The sequence below is a fragment of the Vulpes vulpes genome, chromosome 9 (genome assembly GCF_048418805.1).
Source record: "Vulpes vulpes isolate BD-2025 chromosome 9, VulVul3, whole genome shotgun sequence".
Lineage (NCBI taxonomy): Eukaryota > Metazoa > Chordata > Mammalia > Carnivora > Canidae > Vulpes > Vulpes vulpes.
In genome coordinates this window covers 74,051,666-74,066,471 of record NC_132788.1, presented here as the reverse complement: position 1 = coordinate 74,066,471, position 14,806 = coordinate 74,051,666, and the positions used below count along the sequence as shown (strand labels likewise).

Below are 14,806 nucleotides of genomic sequence, written 5' to 3'. Positions count from 1 at the left end.
TGCTACTGCTCAGCATCACACCACTCCTCGTCTTCATTTTGGCATCAACGAGCAAGTCCTTCATCTTCTACAAAGGTCCATCCTTAGGACCTCAACCAATCTTTTCTCTGAAGTCTGTATATGCTGGTTTTAGATGGACCATGTCCTTACTGATGAGCTGGAGTCGACCACCCGACAGCCCGCCACCTCTGACCCAACGTCTCCGCAGAGTGGTGCCCACCTGCTGTGTAATGGGTGCTTACCTTGAGCAAGGGGCTGGAGGGGAAGGGCAGGCTGCCCTGGCTGAATTGTAAGAAGGCCTTGGCGCTGTAGAGATAAGAGGTGCTGCTGCTGTAGCTGCTGCATCTGGAGGAGCTGCTGCTGAAAAGCCAACTGCTGGGTAGCCACCTGCTGCTGCTGTAAGAAATCAGGGAGAGGAAAATGAGATGGCCACGTCCTGAGGAAGGCTCAGAGTACGGATGTTTCAAAACACACCGTCATCGTCAAACATCAACGATGGCTGCTGGGGTCTAGGGAGGGCTCAGTGTTGGGGCTGGTGCAAAAGGGACAGGACATCACACATCTGAAAAGAATGGGTGGGGAGTGGGGGAGGGTGGTGGCTGGATGTTCCCTCTCGGCCGCCAGGGGCACAGAAAAAAATAACTCGTTGATCAAGTCAGCTTTTCCTAGAGTTTGAAAGGCCTGAGTGTTTATAGTTGAGATGTGAACTTTCAGACTTTGAAATGTTTAATTATTCATGTTACAGAGAAGGAATGCACCATTCTGGTCTGGAGGGATTTGAACCCTGGACCTCTGAGAGTATAGAAGAATAAGCTGCCTTCCTCTTGCCTGCACCGGGAGCTTTTAACTACTCTGTTTATCACTCCTGACATAAATAAATGAGAAAAAATCAGACCTTTGAAGAAGAAAAACTTCATCTAATATTGTTAATTAGCCATGACAAACGATGAAATAACATTGTAAATCTTTCATAGAAACAGCCACTAGATTTTAATTACACACATTCATAATTTAGCAAACAACATCGTACTCGACTGTGAGTGTTTAATATGAAGGACACTTTAAGCTTCAGATGCCTTAACTTGGCTTTAGTTTCAGAAACCCCCAGGTCCGCTGGCCTGTCCTGCTTCCCCACCCGCTTTGTTCTTGAAAAGAAGGGGCTTTACGGTATGATAAATATCTTTTTGTTGATTGGACAATGACAGGAGGAAAACTTTTGTTGTGTAAAACATCAATACATCATTCCTGTGTTTAGCAGGCCTCGCTCTAGCCAAAAAAAATTAATGTAGATTTCCTCAGTAATTATCTGAGTGATAGAAAGATAATACAGTGCAGTAGTACAATAAATAGAAGGAAATTATCTAATATCCTTAATCTGCTAGGAATCAAATCGAGGTGGAGGTCTTAGCCACATTATGGCTAACAATTATGAAAGGAAAATTAACCCTTCCCAAACTGTAGCCAAAAAAGAAAAAAAAAAAAAAAAAGACCCTTTAAGGAAAAAAAAAACAAAAAACAAAAAAACAAGATCCATTTTCCCAATTCTGAGTATCACTCAAAATATCAGGAAGACTTCTGTAACTAAAAGGGACTATACAACCCTTTCAGAGCTTCTAATAACTATACTTTACAAACAACTGCATTCACTTAACCTAACACATGACCTTTATCTGATATATCCATAAAATGGTATGTGTATCAAGACCTTCTGATGCCAAGTTCAAAGGAAGAGAAAAATGGTGGTTTCCTTTCGGTCTCCGAGCAGTTTATTTTACAGTAAAAACCATCATTCTCCTATTAGCAACCAATTTCAGACTTACTACCATGCCACTGAGAAAGTTAATTGAGTTTCACTCCAAAAAACAAATTCTATACCACTAACAACAAAAATTTAAATAAATTTAAATGAAAAGCCAGTGTTTTCATTTTAAGAACAGCATGCATAAAATGATCCAATTGTTTTCACCCCTTCCCATGTTATCACATTAATGTAAAACCCAATGATAGTTATATTCATGTCAAAATGATTTTTTCATTTCTTCAACAGATATTAATTCATGACACTTAAAAAAAACCAGAAGGAAGGAAGAGAAGAAAAAACATGGATACAATGAAAGATGGGGGAACCAGCTCTTCGTGAAGTAGAAAAGAATGGAGAGGGGGCGCCCGAGTTTGGGGAGGGTGTTTCCTGTCTTACTGTAAATGAAATGTTTAAAAAATTTTGTATTTATATAAAATGACTGATGGCTTTTCTGTTGTCTCTCTGGCCATCCCTAGGAAAAGCTCATGAAAGCTGTCCACGTTTGAAAAGCCAGGATATAAAAGTATACAAGGCCCATTGTCCAAAGAAAGAATTTAAAAGCAACACTGGTTGCCAAACTGTGTTCCCCACCCAGTTACCAAACACAGGATACGAGCCCGTTTGTTTACTTCTCACAATTGAATGCATACAAAAAAGGTCTCCGAGCAGTCCCCTGGACAGGTCAGTAGTCAGTGTTAAAATGCTAAAATGCCCTGATAAACCTTGCATTTCAGATCCCCTCCCTAGAGCTGCAGTCAAAGGTCTGTTTTCCTTTCTTCGGCTCCTCCCTGCTGCCTAACATAAACTGTCATAACTGCCTGGACAAACGGCCCTTTTAAAACAATCAACTTAGCCTACCTCACCCGCACAGGATGGGATCTTTTTTTTTTTTTTTTTTGGTAGCTTGACTGAAAATGAATTCTGCCTTCAATTTTCCACACCCATTCTGTCAAATATTAACAAGCAGTCACTTCAATAGCTGTATGGGGCTACAGAAGTTCTACCTCCTAAGAAGGTCTTAGGGCCAACTGGATGGAGAGCCTAACTTTCTCAAGGAAACATCTCCAGGCAACTCTGGAAAAAGGTTGAGTGAAGGTACATTGTTCTGGCTAGGGATCAAGTGTCTCACTGCAGGGGTAATCTAAAGAGGGAAAAAGGTGGCAGTGGTGGCTGGAGGGGTGGGGTGGGGGCTGATGATTCAAAATTATGAGCCACTAATGACTAGGGATTCAGCACATTAATACACTTGTTCCATCTGTCATCATCCAAGTTCAAACCTTGTTAAAATCAGAACCACCAGTCCACATTGTGAAATTGCTACCATGTGACTCTACTTCATGGTGGCACAAAAGGACCACCACCTGCATGATAATTTCAGGAGCTGACCCCCCCCAGCCCCCCCCCAGCCCCCCCCCCCCCCCCCCCCCCCCCCCGCCTTACACCTCAGGAAAACAAGGATCTCTTAATCACTGTTACAAAAGCTCTCGGCCAAATCCACCGGCGCAGTGAACATACAGTCGCATCCACCAAGGAGACCTGCCCGCTCGTCTGCCTACCCCTCAGGATGTTAAAGCAACCTACACCTTGCATCACCTTAGCCTTGGACGTGGATGACAAAATGCGACCACAGCAAACCTCGTGTCCTGGAGGTGCTAAAATGCTACTATAATGTCTCACCCTCTTCTTGTTCAGATACAAAGTGCTCCCTTCCCAAACTCAGGCACCACCATCATCTTTGTGTGCCAAGATGCCCCCTTTCTGACAGCAGCAATTTGGGAGAGTTAACTTTCATCCTTCCTTCTGCCATGTAACTTTCCCCTTCACATTTCTTTATCTGCCCTCTGAGCTCATCTGAACTTTCATGTGCTCTCAGCGTGCAGACATGCATTCCAAACTCTGTCTAACAGACCAAATAAGAGGTTAATAAGAAGTGGCAACAGAAAGAAAAAACACAATCCCTGGTAACTGATAAGAATGACAGTGGCAGCCCTTTTTTGTTTGTCTTCAAATATAGAGTTAAAGATCTTTAAAAAACTAAATTTTGATGCCTTTGAAAAGAAAGAAGCACAAAATAACAACAGGGGGTTATTGCCTGGGAGCCACAGGGGAGAAACTCCATAATTCTTATTCTCCCTTTTGAAGGCTGTTAGAAATCTGATTCAAAAAAGCAACAGCAGAAGGGGAAACCTCTTGAGGCTGTAACCATTTCCTGTGATCATGCATAATGTGCTTCAAAAGTGGGTTTTTACCAATTCTGTTGATCAATTGCACCTCCTTCATATCCCTTCTTTTTTCTGCTGTGTTTACATCTGATGTGACTCAATGACAAGCACTGTCTGAGGCTGTGAAACGGGCCTGTCATGTTGATTTATGGGCGCATCAAACCACAACTTGTCCAAACTGAAGCTCGCAGTTCATTAATTAGAGAGTTGTGACTTTGAAGTCAGCTTTCAGACTGTGGTTTTTAACATTTGGCTTAATTTATATGCTCTTGAATGTGGATCTCTAAGGAAAAAAACTGAAATTCCCTTCTTGTCTTTGAACTTCTTTTGACCGCACAATAATCATTTCTTTGTCCAGAGTGATGCCTGCAATCCCAGAGTCATTAACGCGCATTGAACTGCCACTGATGAGTAAGCCCTACTGAATTAGAAAAACAGCCAGCAAAACAAAGCTGAGAGCCTTCTGCACAGTGATATCTCACAATTACATGCCTTCCCTCCCTGTGCCATTTCCATTTTAATTACTGTTAGTCCTTTAGATTTACATTTTAGACACTTTTTAATCTGTTCCCTTTTTTTATTATAGCAGCACCCGGTAGCGCGCCACTGTACTTAAGGGTTGTGTCAGCATTTTCATTAAAGCACCTCCTCCCCTTCACCCCAAAACTGCCCCTGCTCTGCAGGGGTTTCCATCCAGGCTGCTAGACGGGACTCTGGGGTGAAAACTTGGCAAGGCATGGATAAAGTACCCAATTTATGTTGAGGGAGGAGCCGGCAAAAGGAAAATGTTGGGCCGTTCCCAGCATGGAAAATGAGCGCTGCCTGCCATCCCCGCTCACGTGAGTGACAGGCGGGGATGGGGACAGTCACCCAGCAAGGCTCCTTCCAAACTAATGCGAGTGGTCGCCCGCTGAAGGCTGGGGAAGAGGTCGTTCAAGTGGCCTGGGAGCTGTTTTTCAAACTAGGAGAATAGTGAAACGGAAAGCATCCCAGTCCGTTGTAAAAACATGAGGAGGGAAGTGCCATTGGGTACCTCCGAAATGAGCAGAGATGGCACAAGGTGCACACGCACACGGACACTCCCCCAACTGACTGGTCCTCACCAGCATAGAATCGTGTAGAAAGAGAGATGGGGGAAACTCTCCTGGGGAAGGCCTTGTCACTCGGGGAGCAAACACTGTCACCTAACTGGTGGTGGGGGGGGGTGGGGCGGAGGTCGGCAGCCCAGGAACCGTGTGCTCTTACAAAGTGCTGTGCACATGGAAGCCGCTGTGATGCAATGGTCTGTGTCAGGGAAAAACACAAGTCGCCCAAGTTCAGAGGAGTTGTCCCCCCGTAAGCCACACCATCTCACCACCCCTATCTCGAGCAATGACTATTCGTTTATAACTTGAGAGAAGTAGTTAAAAGGAGACAGGAACGTTTACTCTTGGTATAACTTTTCTGTTGTCTGATCTCACAAGAGATGCTTCTTAGAAAGGAAAGGGCCATCCCCACACACCCAAGCTGTCTGAGCTGGAGAAGAATCTCATGGGATGCCTCTAGGTGAAACTGTGCTGCCCCCAGGTACATCTTGGCCCCCAGCAATGTCAGCCTGGGGTGGGGCGGGGGTGGGGTGGGGAGTGGCCCATCCTGCGGTTCGGCCCATCAGCCCAGTCCACCTCCTGGCGCTCACAGGCGGTACACCTGCAGCGGTGACAGCAAATGTGTGGCAGCAAGCAAACGGAACCCGGACAGATCTCAGAGAAAACAAGACGATAACTCTTGGTCTGAAAGCTGTGAACCGATAGCTCAGTTGTGCAATCATTTAAGAGATGAATGACAGTTTAATAGCCACTAGATAGTCCTCTGGGATCTGTGGTTTGAAAGTAAAATATGTATTGTCGGTACCTCTTTAGGCTGTTTTCCAGCATGTTGTTGTTGTAAAAGTTGAAGCTGCAACTGTTCCTGTTGTTTTTTATAAAACTCTTGAAGCTGCTGCTACAAAGGAAAGAGAGGACGGTAAGTAACAGAGGGGAGCGCCAACCCACTGTCCCTTTCGGTGCCATACACAACTGCGATTTGAAAAATAGCATCCTTTTATCTGTAATGGCCTGACCTTTAGTTTGAAACTCGACAATAAATTTCAGTGCACGCTGACTATTCTTGGCATTATTGTTTGAAAAGTAATCTCCAAAATGAACTGATGAAAAACATACCATTTTCTACACAAACTAATTAAAATAAGGCAAGGAATGACCTTTGATTGTACAACAAAGCCCGAGTGCCCTTGCTGAGAGAGTCTGGTGAATCTCTACCGTGAAAAGTGCGCATGCTTTCTGAATGATGGGGCCGGGTGGTGTGGCGGGGTGTGCAGTATCTGCATCGACAGCGTGGGTAGCTCGCTCTGCCTCCTGTCCCCCACCATCTCACCCCCAGCACTTCCGTCACTCTAGTTCTGAATCTCATCTCTTTGGTTCAGGTGTCCGTGAAGTCTGAATGTTAGGTCCCTATGGCACAATGGCAGCCAGAAGTTCATTTCAGCATCAGCATACATGAAAGAAGTAAAGTGAACTCTGCACCTTAAAGGTAACCAACTCTGGAAGGTCTCTTTATGTTTAAAAGAGAAATTCTATGAGCCTCTGAGTTGAAATGGGGACTTCAAGAGCTGTCACATTTAAAACTGCTCCTAACGTGCTCCCCATTTTGCTTTGATTCACACCATTTAGAAGCCTCTGGGCTTACCAAATAAAAGAGCGTAAAGCCACATAAGCCTAAAAGATCTTATTTCTACCAAGTCCAATTACAGCCCTAATCGCAGTCCATCGGGTCCTCTCCAAGCCCAAACCCTAGTTGCCTGGGTAGAGGATCCCTCCCCCCTTCCTAGGATGCAAATAAAATCGATTAGTTAGGGGCCCCATCTGTGTCCTGCTCTGGCCACCTTGCTCTGCTTTTTCTTCAATGGGGGAAGGAGCTGATCAGGTGCAGGGAACTGTGAATGGAGTCCCAGGCCCTGGGAGGAGGAGGATGGACGGTTACCTGTTGGAGCATGAGGGCCTGCTGTTGCTGGAGGAGGACCTGGAGCTGCTGAGGGCTCAGCACTTGTTGCTGGAGGATCTGCTGCATTTGCTGGGGAGTGATAACTTGAGGTGTCATCATAGCCACTGACACGGGAACCTAGAACGTTAATGAAGGATAAATAGGAAGCCAGGAAATTGCACGCACGCAGCACTCAGCCTTCCGGGGTCAGCAGCAGACTGGCAGGAGCCTGCTCCAAGAACTGACCGGTTTCCCACGCACAGTGTATTTATCTGGAGGGGATGCGGCAACAAATCCTATTTCATCTATTATGGAGTTGATGTGAAATCAAGAAAAACAAGAGAAGACCTCGTGGCACTGACAAGGTGTGCAGACAGCCTTGTCTTGCAAACAGACGAGGAGTAGAGACTTAACAGATGCCATCTGGAGGCAGGTTAGAACCACCTTGGTTTCAGATGAAGAATGAATCTTCGGTGGCAATTATCTCTGGGAAAAGTTTAATGCAAACTTGAATTTTGTTTTAGGGAACAAGGCAGAGGGGAACCAGTACGTTCTTGGCAGGAGCTACTATGATCCCCTTCCCCTGGGGACTGTGAGTTTTAAGAACAATCAACGAATGTTCAGTCTTGTGGGTGCCTGAACCCTGGGTGCACCTCGCGGACTTCAACGCAGACCTTTCCTATGATGCCTTTTACCCTTCCTGATTCACTCGGCACACAGATGTCTCCATTCTTTCATATTACGTGTGATACCATTAAAAGCTGCTTTCCATGACATTTCGGTGACAAACAGCTACAGTGATGAACTTGATAGCATTTCATATTTGCAACTGTTAACACGTTTCTGCACGGGCATCTTTGCAAGGAACCTGCACACTGTATCTGAAAGGATGATGTCTTGTTCAGATAAAACACTGACATTAAAATGACAGGCTGTCTTGGCCAAGGTTACACAAATTGTATTCAAGCGGATACCTAATGACAATGCTATGAATTCTGCAAGCTTTCTAGAATGTAATTTAGCTATTCAAAATAATCACTGCACTTGTGTTTAATTTGCAGACTACATGAGAACCATTTTGTCAGTCCCCGTAACACAAGAAGACTATTTCATGAAAAATCGCCCCCCCCAAATAAAAAGATAAGGAAAGAAAAAAAAAAACAATGAAAGAAAAGACAAAACCTGTATGTCTTCTAACAGTAATATTTAAGCATCTTACTTTTCTTTGGTTTCTAATCAAACATGTGACAGCAAGAAGCTAGAAGCAGTAAAGGATATACTTTGTTAAAAAGGATCTCCTGTCATCTCATGTATTACAATAAAAGGTAATAACATGTTTTGCACTTTGCCTGTGTGCCACTTAAAAAAAAAAATCTGGCAGACAATAGCTGATCAGAAGATAAAAGAATTAAAAAATCTTTCAGGAGAGCAGTAAGCAAAAGGGAGAAATGCAGTATTAATTTTATGTAACATAATGTCTTAATATGCAGTTTATCTTGACTTTTTCACATGATTTGTCCTGTCATTTGCATAGCGAGCTCTCATTCCTAATTTCACAGTCATTATGCACTGATGTCCCGATTTCTCAGCATCACTAATTTTGATGAACTAAAAATGGTTCCTGAAGGTCAGATTCATGTACAGTGAACATCCTCTACTGTTGTTGTGGGCATGTTTTGTGTGTGTGTGTGGCTGGGGGGGGGGGGGGATGTTTACATGCAAGTTTCGCATTGTTTGGAAGACACCGGCTAGAACATTTGAAAAATTTCATTAACCTAACTCTGGAAGGTCATCAACGAATTCTTCCTATTGCAGTGGCCTTTTAAGTGTAGATGTAGATACACTGTAATTTAAAACAGATGGGCATGTCTGAATATTTTTATATGCAAAAAGAGACAGATGTATATGAATGGATAAATTATCCTTTTAAAAAGATACTTCACAGCACGAAAATATCACCAATGATTAGAACGGTGAACTTGCATTCAGTCTAGGGCAAACACAAGAAGGCACTATCAAGACATCTAACCACCTATAAATTAATTCCAATTAGTCTACTTTGTCTTCAACACACAAGAAAGTTTTGAATTTTTCAAAATGTATTGGGTGCCAGTCACTATCTTTTGAGCTGCTAAGGCCAACATATCACAAAAGAGTTTACTTTTCCTTGAGAGTTGCATCATCATACAGGGAGGTTTGATTAAGCAAACAAAAGAACCATGTTTAAGGTTTCTTTTTTCCTCTGCGTTTCTTGGATGACGTACAATATAAATATTCTTGAGCCAAATTTCTGATGGTGATGAACAGGAAAACAGACAGGAATAGGGTGGTGTAAGATCCAAACTGGTGATGAACACGAAATTAACAGTGTAATAACAGAAGTCATCATAGCAGTGATCTCTTGGTCACAAACCTTGAAAGAACGACGGAAAGCCTAGATTTCAGAGGGGAACAAGAGAACTTTGGGGGTGATGGAAATGCTGTCTATCTTGACAGTGGTGGTAGTCACACAAGTGTACACAACAGCCCAAATTCTTCCAAACTGTACACTTAAACTGCCTTTTCTTGTATGTAGATTATACTTCAATAAAATCGATTTTAAAAGTTACAAAAAAAAAAAAAAGAAAAAAAAGGACTGGCATATACAGGTAATTTTGCAACCCTTGCATATGGCCAATAGTTAAATGTGCTTTTCCCAGGGTTATTTATTCAATGTTTGCAGTCATGTTACTGAACAGTAAAATGAACTTGAGTCTCCTCTTCTTTTTCCCTTTGGACATTTTGATGGAGGTGCTGATGAGTAATAAAATGCTAAAGCAGCAGGCACAGCCAAAGGAGGGTAAGAGGCAAGGAGCCTGAGTAATCCTCCTGCCTGGTGATAGGGTCTTTGAATAACCAGAAGTGGGCTATTATATCCTGATGGCCTCAACTTTGCTTTTACTGTTTGAAACCACATTTTCACACCAGTTTGCTTGTGAGCTTCCAAAGTGGGCTTGAACTTAATCTATAAATGTGATAAAACTGAGATTTCCCCAGTTTCTGCTCCAACATGCCTTGAAAATAGGTTATGAAAGGTTTTAACAAACATATCCAAATGGACCAGAAACCATATGGGTGGGAAAAGGGGCACACACACACACACACACAAATCTGAGCACAGCTTAAGGTTTTAAATAGTTAAGAAATAGAGCCTACATATCCACTCTCTTAACTCCCAACGTCCAACTTTTTCATGTAGCTAGTCCCTACTAATACTAGGAATCAAAGGGCATGCAGTACCAGCGAGAGGCTATTATAGCCCACACTTTATTGCCCATTACTACTGAGGTCATTAGCGGCAAGAGTGATTGTACTGGTCTTAACCTATTGATCACTGTAACTACCATCATTTAATCCTGTGTTGAATGTCTGGAAAGCGGCTAAAGGCACACAAGAGAGAGTGCTTTAGCATTGAGAAATATGGCCAAAGCTTAGAAATTACACTTTGATTCATAAAATCTAGCCAGTGGTTTAAATCAATAGTATTTAAAACAGTCATGTGAGTTTTTAACTACAGTGCTCTACTATTTATGGGCCCCTCTTTGAGGCTATTCAGTCAAAACTAAACTTTATTTTTTCCAGGTTCTATGTTGTCTGTCTACCTTACCCTCCTTGAGATAAAAACAATAAATTCTGATGGGTTTTTTTTTTTTTTTTTTTTTGGTGCTGCGGGGCTCACGCCTTAACTGGGAGTTTCACTTAATACTTGGTTTCTTTCTCAAATGACAATTTAAAGATAGTGCAAAAAAAAAAATATATCCCCGATGCTGTAACTACCTTAACTGTTTGAGACTATAGAAATGAGTATGTTTTATGAGTTAACAATGAATCATAGAAGGCAATTTATGAAGAACTAGAATGATTTTGTCTAGCTGCCTTCAGGGATCAGAAATTCAAATTAAACTTCTGGCAGACATTTAAAGAATGCTAGCATACAAAACTGAATTTAAAAAAACACACACAGTTAACACTCTTTCGTTGAGTTTCAAGAGGAAATCGTGAATTAAACACACACACACACACACACACACACACACACACTCTGCATGATACACTGTTGACTGATACCATTTTGGGTGTGGTCGATCCCAGGTGCGCATGAACCTGCGGGAATGGAGGAAATTCAGCTGTGCTTGGCCCTCGGGACGCTGCTAGTATGGACCTGCTACCACCTTAATACCAGCAACTGGGAAAGCGCTGTGAGCACACACAAGTGCTGGGAAAAGCCCATACACTGCTGTGTCAGGTCTGCTTGATACAGTTTTCTCTTACTTCAAATTGACTTTATATCACCCGAACGCCAGAAGACTATTAACACAACGTGCCTTATTAGTTCCTTCTATTCCCAAAGGGGAGAGGTAGGTGATGGGGTGGGGGAAAAAGATCTAAAAAGCAAACAAACAAATAAAAACGCCCAGAGAAACAATACTCATTGCTAATCTAGGAGACAATTGGAGGAATTGGGTGGGAGGGGAGATGACACAAATAACACGCTATCATTTTTTCCCCCTTTCTCTTTACACTCACTCACGTTAACTACAAGTAAATACTGTCCAGTGTAAATACACATGCATTTTGTAATCAGCGTCTTCTCATAATTGCTAAGTGTACAAGTAATAAAAATGAGAAGACAGAAAAAAATTAAGTATCATTTTATTTCCATTCATCTGGATTAATAACTTAGAAACTATTTTTAATCTCTGGCATTCACCATGTGTATGTCCCAGGAAACCTGAGTCCTTCCAGACTTCAGGCTGTGTGTGGAGGACAACTGACCAGCTTACACAGTGTTACCTGGTTCATCAAACAAGAGCAAAACAAATTAAATTAGAAGGCTCCAGAATAGCAAAACAAAATCAAAGAGAATAGCTCCATTAAAAACAACACAAAGCAACAACAAAAACAAAACAAAAACCTATGCCAAATTTCCTACGACTGTTTAGAAGCTAGCCTGTGTAGAAGAAAATAAGTACCACTTCATAAATACCATTACCCCCTGTGAAAGACAAGTTTTCATAATTAATAAACCAGTGGATACAACTGACATATTGGCAAACAGAAAAGTTAAGAAGCTTCTATCTATTCCCTCAAGGTATTTAGAAAGAAGGGGAAAATAAAAAAAAACCACACAACAAAAAAACCACATACACAGAGATACCATGCAAGGTAGCTGTATCATGGAGGAAAAGTACATTTCTGACATAATATTTCAGTCTTCAGAAAATAAAAAAAAAAGCCTGCTATTCATGTGGAAAGTATAATTCTGTTTCATTATGAAATTCTGCTTTTTTGTATAACTCTTTTAGACTTAGCTATTTTGCCACAATACTGTACAAAGCATTAAGGCAGGTAATGGTTATTATATTAATGCAAAATCATCTAAGTAGTCAGTCATTAGCATAACTGTTCTCTCAGTAACAATACAACCACCTATTAAAATTTTAGAAAAAAAAAGACCTCTTTAAAATGCAATTAGCATTTCATTTTTTATCATTTTGTTTATTACATTCTATCAAGAAAGGCTATCTTTCTTTCAGGAAGAATTGTATGGCCAAGACTTGCCTGCCAATCAGGAGTTATTTCAGGTTATCATCCCTAATAAGCAATCTCTGGCAAAGCTCTCCGAGCTCTTCTTTTGTCTTTAAATTTTAAAAAGTGGCAGAAATTCCTATTTGTTTACAGCAGAAGCATTGGTGAAACCTCAACTGCTCTCCTGTAACATTTCCCAGGCATACAAGGTTACTCCACTAAGTGCCAGCATAATTGTTTTAGCTCTAATAAATATCAGCTTCATTTGCATAAAAATGTAAAGTTTACATAAATTAAATCGCTTCTCCCATTAGCGACTGTTAAATACAGGAAACAATGGAAGCTACACATGAAAATAATCATCCAATAAGCACTCATCTTTTCAACTTAGCAACTATTATTATTATTATTTAAATCAAGAGAAAATGCCTCTTCTTTCCTTCCTCAATCTTTCTCCTGTAGGAGAGATGGCAAACAATGTAGTGTACGTGGATCAAACCTGCCAAGACATTTTATATTAACAACAACAACAAAAATCATTTCTAAGTGCTGCAAATAGGAGGAGGGGAGAACTATTCCAAGAAGGAACCCCAGGGAAGATTCTATCCACAATTCTTTAGCTCTTGAGAAGAAAAGACAGAGGCCTTGGCTTAATAAGTCCTCTTAAAATGAAGCATTATTCAAAAACAGTGAGAAGAGATAGAAACTGTATCAGTGTTATTGGAGCCACATACAGGATAAGAATAAAGGAAAACAACTTGTAGATACAGTGGTGGATCAATGGATACTGTTCAGGGAAGAAAAGTAAAATGTTTACCTTTTGGCCATTAAAGGATTTTCTGAGATCAAGACTTAAATTTGCAAACATGTATTTTTTTTTCCATATTATGAGATGGAATGGGGAGGGCTGTCACCGGATTTAAACATGCAGGTAGGCCAAAATTAGCTCATTCCAAAGTTTTGTAAGGACTGACTTACTGTGCAATCACTTTTTTTTTTTTTTAAGAATTACAACTTAAGTTTCTTAAATTGTGCAGGTTCTCACGCCTGTTTCCAACACCTGCACCTTATACATCACAGTTAAGCTATGGGGTGCAAATGAGATTCTAATGAGAAAACATCAGTTGCTTCTTTGACAATCTCACCATTCACTGCTTTATTTCTAATGAAGACAAAGCCCAACCAAAAGCACCTTATAAAGGTCAAAATATATTCAAAAATGCCTAGTAAAATCAGGACAAATGGAGAACCCGTGAGGACTCGCCTTGTGAAGGGGTAGGACAATTAGAGCAATTGTACCAAAAAAAAAAAAAAAATCCATCCTCAGGAAAAAGTGAAAGAAATTAAGCTGCCACAACTGTAACAGGTTAGATGAAAAAAATCAAAATTTAATGTATTCTCCCCTGTGTCATCTTGTTTTGTCAAGACATCAAATAGAATTGGGAAGTACAAAATAACAAGCCCTTGAGAAATCACAGCAGCCGACCTTTTTGATGTTGTTGATTTACCTTGTTCTCAGTTATTTGAACAATGATGTTTCAGATTTAAGGGCAAGATAAAGCTTAAAAATTAAAACATGATACCAAGGTATTCTTAAAAAGTGCACCATAACATTTAGCCGGCATCTTCATTGATTAGCCTGCTTTTAACCAGATTTGAAAATGAGGTGCAATGCATGTGTTCAATATTCATTTTTCTTGTTCCAAATTAATTTCTCTTCAAACAAACTGCCAGGTTGGAAGAAGGACTCAGGGAAGATTATTGCTACAATCCTAAAGTGGAGGCCCAGTTTACTCTTTCCAGATAATTCAAGTCCCTCCAGTGTGTAGAGGATCATCACACTGAGAGGTACCTGAATTTTCTTTATTTTGTTGTTTTTTAATGAAAGAAAATAAAACTGAATGTAGAATGCCATGTACGAGGAGAAGTATTTGCACACTGCGAAATGACTAAAACCAATGTCCAGAAATATCATGCTGCTTCCAAGAAAAGAAACCTTTCACCAAACAAAAACACATTTAGCCTAGGGAGGAGGACTACCCCCAAATCTAGCCATGCAGGTATACATAAAGCTGCACTCCTTCTTTGCCCCAAAAGACCTACAGCCCATCAGCAACATAATTCCCAGCCTTGTGTGAAATATTATGCACAAAAGTATATAAAATCGATGTATCACAAGACAGCTTTCTCAAAATTT

At 41.1% G+C, this 14,806-nt stretch overlaps 1 protein-coding gene across 35 annotated transcripts in view; it reads right to left on the bottom strand.

The window, feature by feature from the left end:
• The window catches only part of FOXP1 (forkhead box P1), a 581,289-nt gene that overhangs the window by 85,365 nt on the left and 481,118 nt on the right, over positions 1-14,806 (bottom strand). For 20 of the 35 annotated variants that reach the window (XM_025984809.2, XM_025984867.2, XM_025984848.2 and 17 more), the window contains 3 exons: positions 7,042-7,179; positions 5,914-6,003; positions 243-396 (listed from right to left, as the gene is read on the bottom strand). In XM_025984809.2, the coding sequence (XP_025840594.1) occupies positions 243-396; positions 5,914-6,003; positions 7,042-7,179 (382 nt within the window). The remainder of the gene's footprint in view (positions 1-242; positions 397-5,913; positions 6,004-7,041; positions 7,180-14,806) is intronic. The other 15 variants (XM_025984839.2, XM_072720451.1, XM_072720452.1 and 12 more) reach the window with 1 other exon arrangement.